The 15314-nt window shown below is 37.5% G+C and overlaps 1 protein-coding gene across 4 annotated transcripts in view; it reads right to left on the reverse strand.

Moving 5' to 3' along the window:
• The window catches only part of LOC128690891 (microtubule-associated protein futsch), an 85986-nt gene extending 71159 nt beyond the window's left edge, over nt 1–14827 (reverse strand). For 2 of the 4 annotated variants that reach the window (XM_070088381.1, XM_053779651.2), the window contains exons 1-5: nt 14788–14827; nt 9279–9411; nt 8118–8224; nt 4108–4222; nt 1016–1095 (exon numbers count right to left, since the gene is read on the reverse strand). In XM_070088381.1, coding sequence (XP_069944482.1) covers nt 1016–1095; nt 4108–4222; nt 8118–8224; nt 9279–9368 — 392 coding nt within the window. In that variant the 5' untranslated portion in view covers nt 9369–9411; nt 14788–14827. The other 2 variants (XM_053779653.2, XM_053779652.2) reach the window with 2 other exon arrangements.
• Nucleotides 14828–15314: the final 487 nt, after the last annotated feature.

Consider the following 15314-nt stretch of genomic DNA (forward strand, 5'->3'; position numbering starts at 1 on the left):
AGGGTATCAAATGAGTTAGATAAAGAAAAATTGGATATCAAATTGGGGAGGAGTATGGAAGAAGTGAATGTTTTCAGATACTTGGGAGTTGACGTGTCGGCGGATGGATTTATGAAGGATGAGGTTAATCATAGAATTGATGAGGGAAAAAAGATGAGTGGTGCGTTGAGGTATATGTGGAGTCAAAAAACGTTATCTATGGAGGCAAAGAAGGGAATGTATGAAAGTATAGTAGTACCAACACTCTTATATGGATGTGAAGCTTGGGTGGTAAATGCAGCAGCGAGGAGACGGTTGGAGGCAGTGGAGATGTCCTGTCTAAGGGCAATGTGTGGTGTAAATATTACGCAGAAAATTCGGAGTGTGGAAATTAGGAAAAGGTGTGGAGTTAATAAAAGTATTAGTCAGAGGGCAGAAGAGGGGTTGTTGAGGTGGTTTGGTCATTTAGAGAAAATGGATCAAAGTAGAATGACATGGAAAGCATATAAATCTATAGGGGAAGGAAGGCGGGGTAGGGGTCATCCTCGAAAGGGTTGGAGAGAGGGGGTAAAGGAGGTTTTGTGGGCGAGGGGCTTGGACTTCCAGCAAGCGTGCATGAGCGTGTTAGATAGGAGTGAATGGAGACGAATGGTACTTGGGACCTGACGATCTGTTGGAGTGTGAGCAGGGTAATATTTAGCGAAGGGATTCAGGGAAACCGGTTATTTTCATATAGTCAGACTTGAGTTCTGGAAATGGAAAGTACAATGCCTGCACTTTAAAGAAGGGGTTTGGGATATTGGCAGTTTGGAGGGATATGTTGTGTATCTTTATACGTATATGCTTCTAAACTGTTGTATTCTGAGCACCTCTGCAAAAACAGTGATAATGTGTGAGTGTGGTGAAAGTGTTGAATGACGATGAAAGTATTTTCTTTTTGGGGATTTTCTTTCTTTTTTTGGGTCACCCTACCTCAGTGGGAGACGGCCGACTTGTTGAAAAAAAAAAAAAAATATGATATTAAAAGCATCCTCACCTGACAGAAGCAGCTTCCATGTCAATCACTGCAGAAAGGAGGAGAGAGATCAATCTTGTGATCTCGGATCCAGAGAACTCCTAGTAAAATGTATATTAATGAAAGTTTCAAAATACTACCCCTACATTAAATAGGCAAACAATACATTAGACAAACTTACATAAATAGCTAAAACATTTTAAAATTAAATGCTCTTGATATTTTACTAATATGATGAAAGAATTGAGATAAAAATTATAAAATTTTCATTAGGATTTTAACCCTTTGACTGTTTACGCCGTATAAATACGTCTTACGAGCCACTGTTTCTGACGTATATACACTCAATAATTCTAGCGGCTTCAAATCAAGTGTGAGAAAGCCGGTAGGCCCACATGTGAGAGAATGGGTCTGTGTGGTCTGTGTGCACCACATAAAAAAAATCCTGCAGCACACAGTGCGTAATGAGAAAAAAAACAACTCTGATCATTTTTTTTTGGATTAAAACGCCAACTTTGAGGTGTATTTTCGTATAGTATTTATCGTTGTATTTGCGTTTTCATGGTCTAAGGTGATAAAATGGAAAACATATTACAGAAATAGAGATGGTTTTCATTACTTTGACGATGAAAACGACCTTGAAACTGAGCTCAAAGTAGCGGAAATGTTCGATTTTTACCAATGTTCAGGAGTAAACAAATCACATCACACGTCCAATACACGTCAACTGGGGAGTCTAATATTCTTTCACTAGTGCACTGATATTATTTATACCATTTTTACAATAATGCAATAGTCTGCATAACAGTAAATTTTGTATTTTTTTGTATGAATAAAAAATAAAAATAGAAAGCAATAATAATATAAGAGGGGCCTAGAGATGTGACTAATGAACAGAGGATATGTTATTTTAGTGCCAAGAATGTCTACCTTGTTTATTCTGGACCCTATTTTGAAATTGGCATCTTTTTTATTTTGCGTGAAATTGGCCAAATTGCCAATTTCTGACCACCATATTGGGTAGTCCAAATTGGTAAATGGGCGGTTTCTTGTACTCAGCTGATAGATAAAATGGAGTTCTAAAGAAATAGCTATGAGCTTGGTCAACTGGAACAATGGAATTGGCTGAAAATAGGGCTCAAAGTCGGCGAAATCGCCGATACGCATATGTCGCCGAGACCGCTAACTTCGCGGGAGCGTAATTCCACGAGTTTTTGACCAAATTTTGAACTTTTGGTGTCATTACCATCGGGAAAAGATTCTCTATCATTTCATAATTAAAAATAAATTTTTTTTTTCAAAAATTTATCGACATAGAATGACAGTTTCAGAAAGGGGCCTGAAACAGTCAAAGGGTTAAACACCTAATTCCATACTTAACCCTTTGACTGTTTCAGGCCCCTTTCTGAAACTGTCATTCTATGTTGCTCAATTTTTGTAAAAAAAAATTATTTTTTCTTATGAAATGATAGAGAATCTTTTCCCGATGGTAATGACACCAAAAGTTCTAAATTTGGTCAAAAACTCATGGAATTATGCTCCTGCGAAGTTAGAGGTCTCGGCGGCATATGCGTATTGGCGATTTCGCCGACTTTGAGCCCTATTTTCAGCCAATTCCATTGTTCCAGTTGACCAAACTCATCGCTATTTCTTTAGAACTCCATTTTATCTATCAGCTAAGTACAAGAAACCTCCCATTTACTAATTTGGACTACCCAATATGGTGGTCAGAAATTGGCAATTTGGCCAATTTCACGCAAACTAAAAAAGATGCCAATTTCAAAATAGGGTCCAGAATAAACAAGGTAGACATTCGTGGCACTAAAATAACATATGCTCTGTTCATTAGTCACATCTCTAGGCCCCTCTTATATTATTATTGCTTTCTATTTTGATTTTTTATTCATACAAAAAAATACAAAATTTACTGCTATGCAGACTACTGCATTATTGTAAAAATGGTATAAATAATATCAGTGCACTACTGAAAGAATATTAGACTCCCCAGTTGACGTGTATTGGACGTGTGGTGTGATTTATTTATTCCTGAACATTGGTAAAAATCGAACATTTCCGCTACTTTGAGCTCAGTTTCAAGGTCGTTTTCATCGTCAAAGTAATGAAAATCATCTCTATTTCTGTAATATGTTTTCCATTTTATCACCTAAGACCATGAAAACACGAATACAACGATAAATATTTTACGAAAATACACCTCAAAGTCGGCGTTTTATTCCAAAAAAACGATCAGTTTTTTTTTTTCTCATTACGCAATGTGTGCTGCAGGATTTTTTTTACGTGGTGCACACTGACCACACAGACCCATTCTCTCACATGTGGGCCTACCAGCTTTCTCCCGCTTGATTTGAAGCCGCTAGAATTATTGAGTATATATACGTCAGAAACATTGGCTCGTAAGACGTATTTATACGTTGAAAACAGTCAAAGGGTTAACATGAATCCCAACAGTATATTAAACATAACAATCACAGTACTTAACCCTTAAACTGTCCAAACAAATTTACGTTCACATACATAGTGCTCCAAAAGTAGATCTACATTTTTTTACATATTTTCATATAAAACAAAAAAAAAAGTACATCAAAGTTTTATTTACACGTTTTCAAATGTAAAAAAAAAAAAAGAAGATGATCTATGTTTTTTTACATACTTTCAAATGTTGAAAAAACGTAGATCTACGTTTGGACAGTTTAAGGGTTAATACAATGTAGTGTATTATACAACCTGTTAACAGTATGCATTCTGGTCACTAAAATGTTTAAAATTACCTGAAAAGGCTAATATTTTTATTACAAAAAATGCAGATTACACTTCATGATGCGCTTAACCCATGTGGGCGAGTCAATGCAATGTATGATAGAATCATGATCATCCTTCTGCTGACTGCAAAGCAATTTCCAATCAGTCCAGTTGCTCAATGCCCTTTATTTAAAGATTAATTCTAGTGTAGAATACATATCTGATTTATCACTGAAGATTTAATGCAAACACTAAGTTTATACTTAACATAAACTTGTAAAATTCTATGCCATGCTTTGTACTTAAAAAATAAACATGTAACCAAGGAAATAAGCTTTGGCTAAAATACTCACAGAATTCTCAACAGCACAGTGGACATGCTTGATCAAGCTTCCTAGGAGGACACGGTATAAAAGTCCATCAGACTGTGGATTTTTTAACCCTCTCTCCACTGCCTTCTCTGTATTACTATGAAATAAAAAAAATAAATGACAGTAAAAATCATAATCCTTTTGAGTAATGGTAAATACTGTACATTAATTTTATTGAGAATGGTACTCAAATTATTTTTTTTTGTCAGGAAGTGCATATGTGTTATGGAACACAATAGGGTAACTAAATGAGTTATCCCTTGTTTTATCCCCATGTATTTCATAACACAATTTAATGAACCTGTCTAAAAAATAAAATCCTTTCCATTTCTTTTTCCTCTTATTTATTTTCTTTCTTTTCCCCTCTTCCTATTCAGCATCAAGCCCTTCTATCTTTACCAAAAATATAAGAGAACTGTGAAGAATTTACTAAGAAAATACTTAAAGCTCCTTAGAATAAATAAGGTTACTTAAAAGCACTTACAAGCCTTAAAACTGCTCATTTCAAAACAAATTCAAACAACAAAACTTCAGAACTAAGAGTCCTGACACTAACTTAAAACCTCGAAAAGCAGAGTGAGCAAGTTACACTTCCCAAACACATGTTCAATATATAGGAAGCTTTATTTTATGAGCATAAATTAGTATTTCAAGTTTAAAGTCTATTCAAGAAAACATTCTTAAGTTAATATGCATAAAACAAGATGACATAACTATATTATAAATACATTTTGCACCGTTTTACACATTTTTACATCATTTTATATTTTACTGGTTTTTCATTTAACTTGGGAGATCACATAGAGTTAGTCTTTAAATAATTATAAAAATATAAATGCTCAACAGTCTAGAAGCATACACATATAAAGATACACAACATATCCCTCCAAACTGCCAATATCCCAAACCCCTCCTTTAAAGTGCAGGCATTGTACTTCCCATTTCCAGGACTCAAGTCCGACTATATGAAAATAACCGGTTTCCCTGAATCCCTTCACTAAATATTACCCTGCTCACACTCCAACAGATCGTCAGGTCCCAAGTACCATTCGTCTCCATTCACTCCTATCTAACACGCTCATGCACGCTTGCTGGAAGTCCAAGCCCCTCGCCCACAAAACCTCCTTTACCCCCTCTCTCCAACCCTTTCGAGGACGACCCCTACCCCGCCTTCCTTCCCCTATAGATTTATATGCTTTCCATGTCATTCTACTTTGATCCATTCTCTCTAAATGACCAAACCACCTCAACAACCCCTCTTCTGCCCTCTGACTAATACTTTTATTAACTCCACACCTTCTCCTAATTTCCACACTCCGAATTTTCTGCATAATATTTACACCACACATTGCCCTTAAACAGGACATCTCCACTGCCTCCAACCGTCTCCTCGCTGCTGCATTTACCACCCAAGCTTCGCACCCATATAAAAGTGTTGGTACTACTATACTTTCATACATTCCCTTCTTTGCCTCCATAGATAACGTTTTTTGACTCCACATATACCTCAACGCACCACTCACCTTTTTTCCCTCATCAATTCTATGATTAACCTCATCCTTCATAAATCCATCCGCCGACACATCAACTCCCAAGTACATAATATATGTATCTGAAAACATTCACTTCTTCCATACTCCTCCTCCCCAATTTGATATCCAATTTTTCTTTATCTAAATCATTTGACACCCTCATCACCTTACTCTTTTCTATGTTCACTTTCAGCTTTCTACCTTTACACACATTCCCAAACTCATCCACTAACCTTTGCAATTTTTCTTTAGAATCTCCCATAAGCACAGTATCATCAGCAAAAAGTAACTGTGTCAATTCCCATTTTGAATTTGATTCCCCAAAATTTAATCCCACCCCTCTCCCGAACACCCTAGCATTTACTTCCTTTACAACCCCATCTATAAATATATTAAACAACCATGGTGACATTACACATCCCTGTCTAAGACCTACTTTTACCGGGAAATAGTCTCCCTCTCTTCTACACACCCTAACCTGAGCCTCACTATCCTCATAAAAACTCTTTACAGCATTTAATAACTTACCACCTATTCCATATACTTGCAACATCTGCCACATTGCTCCTCTATCCACTCTATCATATGCCTTTTCTAAATCCATAAATGCAATAAAAACTTCCCTACCTTTATCTAAATACTGTTCACATATATGCTTCAATGTAAACACTTGATCTACACATCCCCTACCCACTCTGAAACCTCCTTGCTCATCCGCAATCCTACATTCTGTCTTACCTCTAATTCTTTCAATTATAACCCTACCGTACACTTTTCCTGGTATACTCAGTAAGCTTATTCCTCTATAATTTTTACAGTCTCTTTTGTCCCCTTTCCCTTTATATAAAGGGACTATACATGCTCTCCGCCAATCCCTAGGTACCTTCCCCTCTTTCATACACTTATTGAACAAAAGTACCAACCACTCCAACACTATATCCCCCCCTGCTTTTAACATTTCTGTCATGATCCCATCAGTTCCAGCTGCTTTACCCCCTTTCATTTTACGTAATGCCTCACGTACCTCCCCCACACTTACATTCTGCTCTTCTTCACTCCTAAAAGATGGTATACCTCCCTGACCAGTGCATGAAATTACTGCCTCTGTTTCTTCCTTAACCTTTAAAAGTTCCTCAAAATATTCTCGCCATCTACCTAATACCTCCATCTCCCCATCTACTAACTCCCCTACTCTGTTTTTAACTGACAAATCCATATTTTCCCTTGGCTTTCTTAACTTGTTTAACTCACTCCAAAATTTTTTCTTATTTTCATTAAAATTTCTTGACAGTGCCTCTCCCACTCTATCATCTGCTCTCCTTTTGCACTCTCTCACCACTCTCTTTACCTTTCTTTTACTCTCCATATATTCTGCTCTTCTTATAACACTTCTGCTTTGTAAAAACCTCTCATAAGCTACCTTTTTCTCTTTTATCACACCCTTTACTTCATCATTCCACCAATCACTCCTCTTTCCTCCTGCACCCACCCTCCTATAACCACAAACTTCTGCCCCACATTCTAATACTGCATTTTTAAAACTATTCCAACCCTTTTCAACCCCCCCATTACTCATCTTTGCACTATCCCACCTTTCTGCCAATAGTCGCTTATATCTCACCCGAACTTCCTCCTCCCTTAGTTTATACACTTTCACCTCCCTCTTACTTGTTGTTGCCACCTTCCTCTTTTCCCATCTACCTCTTACTCTAACTGTAGCTACAACTAAATAATGATCCGATATATCAGTTGCCCCTCTATAAACATGTACATCCTCTAGCCTACCCATCAACCTTTTATCCACCAATACATAATCTAATAAACTACTTTCATTACGTGCTACATCATACCTTGTATATTTATTTATCCTCTTTTTCATAAAATATGTATTATTACCAAATTTCTTTCTACACATAGCTCAATTAAAGGCTCCCCATTTACATTTACCCCTGGCACCCCAAATTTACCTACTACTCCCTCCATAACATTTTTACCCACTTTAGCATTGAAATCCCCAACCACCATTACTCTCACACTTGATTCAAAACTCCCCACGCATTCACTCAACATTTCCCAAAATCTCTCTCTCTCCTCTACACTTCTCTCTTCTCCAGGTGCATACATGCTTATTATAACCCACTTTTCACATCCAATCTTTATTTTACTCCACATAATCCTTGAATTAATACATTTATAGTCCCTCTTTTCCTGCCATAGCTTATCCTTCAACATTATTGCTACTCCTTCTTTAGCTCTAACTCTATTTGAAACCCCTGACCTAATCCCATTTATTCCTCTCCACTGAAACTCTCCCACCCCCTTCAGCTTTGTTTCACTTAAAGCCAGGACATCCAGCTTCTTCTCATTCATAACATCCACAATCATCTCTTTCTTATCATCTGCACAACATCCACGCACATAAAAAATGTACTTCTATAAAATCAGTTAATGAATACTTACATCTTAGTTATTCTAAAGACATTTTCAAATAGTATTTCTGATGCAGAATCTACAGCCTCATTGACTAAACGTTTAGCAACCTTGACCCATTTATGCTGATTTTTCATCTGTTAATAGATTACATGAAATAATTAGCAATGACATCACTATTTTAAAGTGTCTAGGCATACAAGTGCTACTGTAATTCACTGCATCTTTACACAACTGAAGATATATTTCCAAAAAGAGCAATCACTTTCTTTATTCACCAACCTGAGAGAGGATGATTAAATAAGAGTTAGGGACAAAGTAATTAAGTAAAAGCCACAGTACAGGTGCAGCCGAACTAAGATCAAGATCACTACAAAAAGAAAATGTGGCTCGAGTTATTAATATTAGAATGAAAATAATACAATAACTAATAAAATAACTGTACAAGTCTTGTATTAAAGATCCAGCACTGTCACAGTTAATACTCCAATACGAACTGTCTTAGCATGCATTCCACAACAGTCTACCCCGTTTTTGACAGTAATGACTCAAAACAATTATTCTCTTGCTTGACTCAACATTCTCAGATATTCAGCTAGCATATTCCAAAATTTCATTCATCTCAAAATAAACAAAATTATTTTTCACTTCTTGTAACCCAAACACACACACCTATTACTCACTTCTTGTAACCATTTTTTATTTTTTTTTAATTAAGCATTTATATTGTACCAATCTTTTCCTGCAATTGTTCATTTACCATTACCACTATGCCTTTCTTCAACTCATTTTTAAACTTCCTCCTACTCAAATTTTCTCTTCCCTCTTAACTCGGTGTTGTTCAGTGTTAGGTTATCTATTTTCCATTCATTCATAACATCAACCAATCCTACCTAAGTCATATTATATTCTCACCTATTCAAACAAACTATCTTTAAAATTTTCTTCGTTTCATTCTTAAGTGTGTGCAGATAAGAAATCCCTTGTTCTAGGTATTTTAGTTACTTCCTATGATACACATGGTTATAAAGAAATGATTCTGTGCCAATGTCCTCAGAAAAGGGATAACATATACATGTACAGTATAATTAACACCCAACTTAACTACTTGTACACTTGACATTCATTTTACCAATAATGTCTTACTCTGCACCACTTAAAACCATGGCTAGCTTCCAGATAAATACTTACATGATTCTGGGACATATGATTTTTTAGTAGCTTCTTCAACTGCCTCACAGGTAAGCACCTGTGGCTTAACTCTCTTATTAGTTGATCCATCGTGCAAGGCTGGAACTATCACCCTCAATAAAATGTTTCACATCTGTGAAATAAAAAATGTGTCATAAGGAAACCTTTCTGAATAAGACAAACAAAACTAACACTCTCATTTCAATTCTTCAAAAAGACATCAGCTAATTCTTTGCAGATAAAGCTTTGACTCTTAACTCAAAAAGTGTTTTGCATCTAGGCAAGCATTTTAAATATAATGTCCATTGTCATTGAATGAAATAAATCTGTCTCAGTATCTGTCAACACTAAAAAAAGGTCATGTGACCAAAGATTTACAAAAGTGTGAAGAGGTTTGTATTGAAGTTATAAATAGGTAAGAACTAAATTTCATTATGAAGAACTGCAAGAGAGAGAGATGATTCCTACTAGTAGGTGGCTGTATTAACAAGTAAGAGCAGAACATCTACAAGATCAATTCAGTGAACTACAAGATAATGTATTTGAGCACAAATTTTTTGTTCAAAGTCATTATCTGACTTTACTGTAACCCATAAGGTTAATGCAACTTATAGTGTAGTTTCAAATTTAGGTTGGATAAGTACATGAGTGGGAGGGGTTGGATTTGAGTGGGACTTTCACATCAGAGCTTATTTCTTGGGTGTCATTGAAAATTGGGTTGGGCAAATGTTTTGTTAGTGAGATGAATTGTAAAGGACCTGCCTAGTATGGGCCAACAGGCCTCCTGCAGTGTGCCTCCTTTCTTATGTTCTTAAACATTATAGTTATTAGACCTCCCGATAATTAGGAAGGATTTTAGTCTAGTTTCACAGCTTCAGTTAATGATAGAAAAGGCTTAAATGCTGTTACTAAATTGATCTATTTAAACAGACAAGTAGAAGGTAATGAACACACATTAATTATAGACTATGAGCAAGCAGTAGATCTCTTAGAGACCTAGCAGGCAACACTCTTGCTTCACACAGTGTCCGTGGTTTGATCTCCAGCAAGGGTGGAAACAATGGGTATGTTTCCTTACACCTGCTGTCCAGTTCACCTACCAAGCAAGTAGGTACCTGGGTGTTAGTCAACTGGTGTGGGTCACATCCTGGAGGACAAGATTGAGGACCCCAATGGAAATAAGAAAAGACAGTCCCTCAATGATGCACCTGGGTGGCTAACCTTCCGGGGTTAAAAATCCAAACAAAAGCTTATCTCAAAATCGAACATATTTAACTTGATACACGAGTTAAGATATCTTAAGTCTCAACATAATTTTGTAGTTAAAATAAGATTTGGTGGGAATTTTAACCTGTAGGGTTTGCTACCCAGGATAACCCAAGAAAGTCAGTGTGTCATCAAGAACTGTCTTATTTCCATTGGGGCCCTTTAATTAATCTTGTCCACCCAGGATGCAACCCACACCAGTCAACTAACACCCAGGTACCTACTTACTGCTAGTGTTTACCTGGAGTTTACCTGGAGAGAGTTCTGGGGGTCAACGCCCCCGCAGCCCGGTCTGTGACCAGGCCTCCTGGTGGATCAGAGCCTGATCAACCAGGCTGTTGCTGCTGGCTGCACGCAAACCAACATACGAGCCACAGCCCGGCTGGTCAGGAACCGACTTTAGGTGCTTGTCCAGTGCCAGCTTGAAGACTGCCAGGGGTCTGTTGGTAATCCCCCTTATGTATGCTGGGAGGCAGCTGAACAGTCTCGGTCCCCTGACACTTATTGTATGGTCTCTTAACGTGCTAGTGACACCCCTGCTTTTCATTGGGGGGATGTTGCATCATCTGCCAAGTCTTTTGCTTTCGTAGTGAGTGATTTTCGTGTGCAAGTTCGGTACTAGTCCCTCTAGGATTTTCCAGGTGTATATAATCATGTATCTCTCCCGCCTGCATTCCAGGGAATACAGGTTCAGGAACCTCAAGCGCTCCCAGTAATTGAGGTGTTTTATCTCCATTATGCGCGCCGTGAAGGTTCTCTGTACATTTTCTAGGTCAGCAATTTCACCTGCCTTGAAAGGTGCTGTTAGTGTGCAGCAATATTCCAGCCTAGATAGAACAAGTGACCTGAAGAGTGTCATCATGGGCTTGGCCTCCCTAGTTTTGAAGGTTCTCATTATCCATCCTGTCATTTTTCTAGCAGATGCGATTGATACAATGTTATGGTCCTTGAAGGCGAGATCCTCCGACATGATCACTCCCAGGTCTTTGACGTTGGTGTTTCGCTCTATTTTGTGGCCAGAATTTGTTTTGTACTCTGATGAAGATTTAATTTCCTCGTGTTTACCATATCTGAGTAATTGAAATTTCTCATCGTTGAACTTCATATTGTTTTCTGCAGCCCACTGAGATTCGGTTGATGTCCGCCTGGAGCCTTGCAGTGTCTGCAATGGAAGACACTGTCATGCAGATTCGGGTGTCATCTGCAAAGGAAGACACGGTGCTGTGGCTAACATCCTTGTCTATGTCGGATATGAGGATGAGGAACAAGATGGGAGCGAGTACTGTGCCTTGTGGAACAGAGCTTTTCACCGTAGCTGCCTCGGACTTTACTCTGTTGACGACTACTCTCTGTGTTCTGTTAGTGAGGAAATTATAGATCCATCGACCGACTTTTCCTGTTATTCCTTTAGCACGCATTTTGTGCGCTATTACGCCATGGTCACACTTGTCGAAGGCTTTTGCAAAGTCTGTATATATTACATCTGCATTCTTTTTATCTTCTAGTGCATTTAGGACCTTGTCGTAGTGATCCAATAGTTGAGACAGACAGAAGCGACCTGTTCTAAACCCATGTTGCCCTGGGTTGTGTAACTGATGGGTTTCTAGATGGGTGGTGATCTTGCTTCTTAGGACCCTTTCAAAGATTTTTATGATATGGGATGTTAGTGCTATCGGTCTGTAGTTCTTTGCTGTTGCTTTACTGCCCCCTTTGTGGAGTGGGGCTATGTCTGTTGTTTTTAGTAACTGTGGGACGACCCCCGTGTCCATGCTCCATCTCCATAGGATGGAAAAGGCTCGTGATAGGGGCTTCTTGCAGTTCTTGATGAACACGGAGTTCCACGAGTTTGGCCCTGGAGCAGAGTGCACGGGCATGTCATTTATCGCCTGTTCGAAGTCATTTGGCGTCAGGATAATATCGGATAGGCTTGTGTTAACCAAATTTTGTGGCTCTCTCATAAAAAATTCATTTTGATCTTCGACTCTCAGTCTGGTTAGCGGCTTGCTAAAAACTGAGTCATATTGGGACTTGAGTAGCTCACTCATTTCCTTGCTGTCATCTGTGTAGGACCCATCTTGTTTAAGTAGGGGCCCAATACTGGATGTTGTTCTCGACTTTGATTTGGCATAGGAGAAGAAATACTTTGGGTTTCTTTCGATTTCATTTATGGCTTTTAGTTCTTCCCGCTATTCCTGACTCCTATAAGATTCCTTTAGCTTGAGTGCGATGCTTGCTATTTCTCTGACCAGTGTCTCCCTATGCATTTCAGATATATTGACCTCTTTTAGCCGCTCTGTTTTTCTTTTCCATCGCCTGTAAAGGGAGCACCTGTCTCTTTCTATTTTACATCTACTCCTCCTTTTTCTTAGAGGAATAAGCCTTGTGCATACATCGAGTGCCACCAAGTTAATCTGTTCTAGGCATACGTTGGGGTCTGTGTTGCTTAGTATATCTTCCCAGCTTATATCAGTTAGGACTTGGTTTACTTGGTCCCACTTTATGTTTTTGTTATTGAAGTTGACTTTGGTGAATGCTCCCTCGTGACTAGTCTCATTATGTCGGTCTGGGGCTCCACGCATACATGTGTTGAACCTCAATTATGTTGTGATCTGAGTATATTGTTTTTGATATGGTGACATTTCTTATCAGATCATCATTGTTAGTGAAGATGAGGTCTAGTGTAAGGAAACATGCCCAACATTTCCACCCATACCAGAGATTGAACCAGGGACATTCTGTGCCTGTGATCCCAACCTGGCCACTGAAGACTATGTATAATAATGATTAACAGTTGCTGATTAGGTTCCATGTAATATGCATTTTACAAGGGAAAATTAATTACAAAACTGTAGAATGGAAATCTAAGATTATCATAAAGGGTATTTCTCTAGTTCTGAGATTAGAGTAGGGTTACAAGAATTAGTACAACTTAGTACCAGTACTAATCCTGATAAAGATAATGAACCTGCAATTACTAGTGCTAAATTTGCTTCAAAAATCACTGAATGTGGTGTAGCTGAAGCTACCTTACCTGTAGCTTGTGTGATACTACATGGAACAAGACAAAGAAACACAGTTAATACCTTGTTCAATCAAGGCTCTCAAAAGACCTTTGTTAAATGGTCAAGGGTTTAAAGAGCCTAAATGAAACCTGTCTACATGAGAGGAAACTCATAATGACATTTAGGTCTATCCCTGACCATTGTTAAGATGTAGTGATAATGACAGTAATAATGACTATTTCAAATTAATGTACAAACATATGCAATAATTTGAAAGCTCCCAGTATGTGAAGGATGGACTAAACCACTAATATGTTGGCTGTTCTAACTGACGGTTATTTGTAATGGACTCTAGCCCTCAGGGAAGGTTCCTTGATGTTGGTGAGGGGCTCTTGATTTAGGGAATTGGATCTGTGCTTCAGTTCTCCGAATTAAACCTGAATGCCTTCCACATCCCCCCAGGCGCTGTATAATCCTACGGGTTTAGCGCTTCCCCTTGATCATAATAATAATGTAATTGACTCTAGACAATGTATTGTGACTTTTTATTCTCTACTTGGATTGACAAAGCTCCCAGAGGTGAAACATTTCTTAATAAATGTTCTAATGTTGCACAAACATCTTAGTTGCATTATGTGGGTACATATGTGCCAAAGTTCCTGTTAACTCGGTGTTATCATTATCTTATCACATCTGGAAATATTAAAACAAAAATTGTGATCTTTTCTCAAAGTTCTTGACAGAAGGTTTTCAAAAATCCGAAAATATAAAAAAAAAATTAACCAATACAAATATATTATAAAGCATGAATGTAATATTTACATATTGTCTATGGATAATATTCTAAATATTAATAGTTTAAAAAGCCAATGCAAATAAACAAACAACGAATTATGACACGAGGTTCAAAATATTCAACAGCTGCAGCTAAAACGTTTTACAATAACCAAAAAGTGTGGTAATCTATATAACATGACCGTCTCTCCACAAAATATGCAAGATAATGTCTTAAAATAACCACAGAAACCATATTTAAAAAACCTCAATTAAAGAGGTGTTGAAGTTGCAAGTTCCATCACCTCTGTGTTAAAGGCGCAAATCTCTAAATACACACTATGTGTTACAAAAGATGGAGCCAAATATGCATCATTAACCAAGCAATGTGTGTGGAGGGAACATAGAGATGTAAGTCCCTCGCAAAATAACTAAAAATGACAAAAACTGGAAGTGACTGTTCTCACAAGTGGTGTAAACAGCGCCTTGCCGCCTCTGGAGACTTACAGTGGTACCAATACTCTCCTTCCCTCACAACCCTCTTAAAATTGTTTAAAAACCCTAATTAAAACCATTTTTATTCTTGTTATACATTAAATAGAGTAACTAAATAGTGATACTTAGTTTGAATTATCTCTTTAATGCATTTAAGCTTGTCCCTGTTAGTTTAAAACAAGTTTGATGTGATGTTCTGGTTGAGAATAACAGCTGATCCCAAAACACGTTTTGCTGTATTTTAGATTAAGAGAGAGAACCAAAATAAACAATTATGTAAACTTCATTTAGTCTATATATAAAGATGATTTTTATAGATTTGCTGCTTTCAATCTATAGCAGCTACAGTATGTGGTCAGACCTCAAATAAAGCCAGCCCGTAATACTATGCATATAAGTGGCTTTGGCATGCTGCTCTTACCTGTATTTTTTTTGTACCTCTGTATGTATGCTAAAATTTCGAAATAAATAAATAAATAAATACAGCAATTAAGAATCG

Source organism: Cherax quadricarinatus, chromosome 24 (assembly GCF_038502225.1).
Source record: "Cherax quadricarinatus isolate ZL_2023a chromosome 24, ASM3850222v1, whole genome shotgun sequence".
Taxonomy (NCBI): Eukaryota; Metazoa; Arthropoda; class Malacostraca; order Decapoda; family Parastacidae; genus Cherax; species Cherax quadricarinatus.